Source organism: Nematolebias whitei, chromosome 21 (assembly GCF_014905685.2).
Source record: "Nematolebias whitei isolate Nwh7 chromosome 21, NemWhi1, whole genome shotgun sequence".
In the NCBI taxonomy this organism is placed as follows: Eukaryota; Metazoa; Chordata; class Actinopteri; order Cyprinodontiformes; family Rivulidae; genus Nematolebias; species Nematolebias whitei.
Window position 1 is genome coordinate 32,936,465 of NC_056518.1, and position 3,780 is coordinate 32,940,244.

Sequence of the window (3,780 nt, forward strand, 5' to 3'; positions counted from 1 at the left end):
GAAGTGACAGGAAGTGACAGGAAATGACAGGAAGTGACAGGAAGTGATGGGAGGAGAGGGGCGTCGAGACGTCCTTGGTTTGGAGCCGTGCACAGGATCTCCACAGCAAACAGCGTGTGTGCGTCCTGACTCCAAGCTGATCCAACGAGCCTTCTCCTGCCTCGTTTCCCCCCGTCCTCTCCTCCAGATGTGGTTCAGGACTGAGACTGCCTTTAGGCGGGGGGGAGGGGGGGATGACCCACATCTGGGTCAAGAGCAGGATAGAGAGCATAGATGAGAGGAGGTCCCGGAGAGCGTTCAGCACATTACTCACCCGTCAACAAACTGTTATACAGCCCTGGTCTGAACAATCAAAGACCTTTATAACATTTGACCTTGATTTGTGACCTTGACCTTGGAGCTGGGATGATTAAAAAAATGTATGCGACACTCGGTCAAGTGATGATGCGTGTGTGTCACGTTTCGTTAAATTATCTTAAGCGGATCAGAAGTTATGGTCCGGACAAGCAAATGCTATGTTTGAACTTTGACCTTGATTTGGGACCAGCAGTTCTGGGCAGGAGCGGCACAGTGGCTCAGTTGATAGAGCCGTCTCCTCTCAGCGAGGTCATTGGTTCAAATCCCAGCCCGGGACCTTTCTGGCTGGAGTTTGCATGTCCTCTCTGTGCTGCGTGTTTCTCCGGGTACTCCAGTTTCCTCCCACAGACCAGAAACCTGCACGTTGGTCTGACTGGTGACTCTAAATTGTCCCTAGATGAGAGAGAATGTTGTCTCATTTGTCTCTGTGTCCCTGTGATGGACTGGAGACCTGTCCAGGTGTCCCTTGCCGCTCACACAGTGACTGCTGGATATGGGCACCTGTGACCCCTGTGATCTGACAAGGAAGAAGCGGGTAAAGATGATGATGGATGGATGGATGGATGGAAAGAAGGAGAGAAAGAAGGGAAGAACAACCCAAAAAACAAAACAAACTTTATTCCTCAGGGTGCTGAGTTAATAAAATTGAGCACCCCCAAAAAGAGGCTAGATCAGATCTTTGGTCCGCCTCATGGGCATCGGGTGTGAAGTCAGAAATGTTTGGACTGAACCTTCTTCTAACCTCTGACCTCCATTAGGGAATACGCCGAGGCTCTCTCCCTCTACAAAGAAAAGACCAACCAAGTGAGGGACCTGCGGAAGTTCATCGATCGTCTCAGAAACATCATGTCCGACCGGCAGAACCGATACAAAGTGCTGCGACGGTAAACCCTCGGCTTCGACACGCCGTGTGGGTCCTGGCGTTGATTTAATTTCCTCTTTGCTCTTGTTCCTGAAGGTCCCTGTCGGTCAGGTGTAAATTGTACTTCAACAACTTCCTGATCAAGATGAACTGCTGCGGCTCCATGATCTTTGATCACAACAACGAGACCCTCTCCATCTTGGTACGTGTCTTCATCAGCTCTTCGCCGCTCCAACTGTCCCACATTTTGTCACGTTTCAACAAACTGCAAAGAGTTTTACTGGGATCTTATGTGTCGCACAAAAAAGGCGTCATTGTGAAGATAAAAGAAAATGATACGTTTTAAAAAATATATAATTTACTAAATAAATCCAGAAACGTGTGGAGGACATTTGTCTTCAGCCGTTTAATTCTGAGCAACTGCTCGCCCTCAGAAGACCAGTAAAACCAATCCAGCTGTTTCATTTAATGTCAGTATAAATCCAGCTGTGAAGGCCTCAGATCAAACGGCATCATGAAGACCAAGGATCAAACCAGACAAGTCAGGAGTAATATTGTGAAGCACTTAACTCGTTCCACAGTTTTCATCTATTTTAACAAACAATAAATCAAAACGTTCATCCTTCTGTGACTTTTGGTTTTGGCGCGACTTTAGCTTTTTGAAATATTTAGCCTTTTCTGACATTTTTTGTTCTCACAGAAAATGAATTGAGCTCATTTTACATTCTTCAAATCTTTATATCTGTTTACAACTTTTACTGCTCCTTTCACAGTTTGTTCAGCTGTTTTGTGATCCTTTCTGATTCTTTCTGCTAATTTCAGCTTATGCTCCTTTCAGTGTCAGCTTTTTCTGCTATTTCAGTTACTATTTAGCTTTTTTTAATGCTAATTTGAGCTTTTCTAGCTAATTCCACGTTTTGCACTCATTTAAACTTCTTTTTTTTTTTACCTAATTCAGCAAAATTGTGTTCTCACTACTTTCTCCTTGTAATTTTAGCTTATTTCTGCTTTTATAGCTACTTTTCTGCTGTTTTGTTGTTGTTGATAATTTCAGTTTTTCAGCTAATTTCCACTTTTTGTGTTAATTTCTGCTTCTTTCAGCCTAATTGGGCAAACACATGTTCTTTCTGTTTTATTCTGCTAATTGAAGCTTGTTTTACCTTTTCAGCTACCTTTTTAGCATTTGTAGCTCATTTCAGCTGTTTTCAGACAAATTCAAGTTTTTGTGGTAACTTCTGCTACTTTCAGTCTAATTAACTTCTTTTTACTAATTTCATCTTCTTATGCCCATTTCAGCTTATTTCTGCTAGTTTCAGTTATTTCAGCTTCTATTTAGCTCTTTTTACATTTTTAGCTTTTTCAGCTTATTCCATATTTTTTAGCTAATTTCAACTCTTTCCCCTTCCTTCTTCTTCTGCTTGAGCTTATTTCTGCCATTTCAGCTAATTTTCAGCTCTTTCTTTAGCTAATTTCATAATTTTTGTGCTCATTTGTGCTTATTTAAACCTAATTCAACACAAATGTTTCTTTCTACTTTCTCTGCTAGTCTAGACTTGTTCTTCCTTTTCAGCTAACATTTAGCATGTTTTTGAGCTAATTTCAGCTGTTTTCCAGCAAGTTCTTCATTCTGCATTCGCGCTGCATGTTCACAGGAAGTGACATTTCTTTGGTTGTTTTACATCATCCAGTTCTACTGAACATGGAGGACCGCCGTCAGAGAGTTTAACAATAAAAACTCTAAAAGAAGTTTGACTTTCTGATGCAAGCTTTAATTAAAGACTCGTTAGCTTGGAGTCTGCCCCCCCGATGAGGTTTAAGATGTTTGTTCCTAAATAAACGTCGTCCCAACGTGCTGCAGGTGAAGCCTCCAGGCAGGGAGAAAGATGGCGCGAGCGACATGAGGTCTCTGTCCGGCGGCGAGCGCTCCTTCTCCACCGTCTGCTTCATGCTGTCTCTGTGGGAAATCACCGAGTCTCCGTTCAGATGCCTCGACGAGTTCGACGTCTACATGGTGAGCGCGCACGAAGGGCCCGACCCAGACGATGATTTGCTTAAATGAACTGAAGTCATTGTTTCCTGTGCAGGACATGCACAACCGCAGGATCTGTTTGGACCTCCTCCTGGAGCTGTCCGAGCGGCAGCACCTTCGGCAGTTCATCTTCATCACTCCTCTGAACACCAGGTATGAAACACGTTCACAGAACATCCGTAGAGTTTGAAGACTAATTTATATTTTTGAACCTTTCAGTTTTCTACCAACAACCGCCCTCATCAGAATCCACCCCCTTCACGATCCCGAAGGTCAAGACATGCAGCTGCTGCCACATGCACGATGAACGTGCACTATTATTCTACAGTATGAAGGTGTGTGTTTTAATAAAAGGCTGTTTATAATTGAAACCTAAATGTTTTTGTGTTGTTCAAACGTCCGTCGGGGCGGCTGTTTTACGTCTACTCTCCATTTGTCCATTAACTTTCTCTTGTTCCGCCCAAAACTTCTGCTCGAGATAATTTGGTGAAACTTCACACATCTGCATCATCACTAGACGGAGTGTCGCATA

At 43.4% G+C, this 3,780-nt stretch overlaps 1 protein-coding gene across 1 annotated transcript in view; it reads left to right on the plus strand.

Moving 5' to 3' along the window:
• Nucleotides 1-3,555, plus strand: part of smc6 (structural maintenance of chromosomes 6) — a 25,426-nt gene extending 21,871 nt beyond the window's left edge. Inside the window, exons 23-27 of the mRNA XM_037694833.1 lie at nt 1,116-1,241; nt 1,316-1,421; nt 3,078-3,230; nt 3,304-3,401; nt 3,468-3,555. Of these exons, the coding sequence (XP_037550761.1) occupies nt 1,116-1,241; nt 1,316-1,421; nt 3,078-3,230; nt 3,304-3,401; nt 3,468-3,555 (571 nt within the window). The remainder of the gene's footprint in view (nt 1-1,115; nt 1,242-1,315; nt 1,422-3,077; nt 3,231-3,303; nt 3,402-3,467) is intronic.
• The last annotated feature ends 225 nt before the right edge of the window (nt 3,556-3,780 follow it).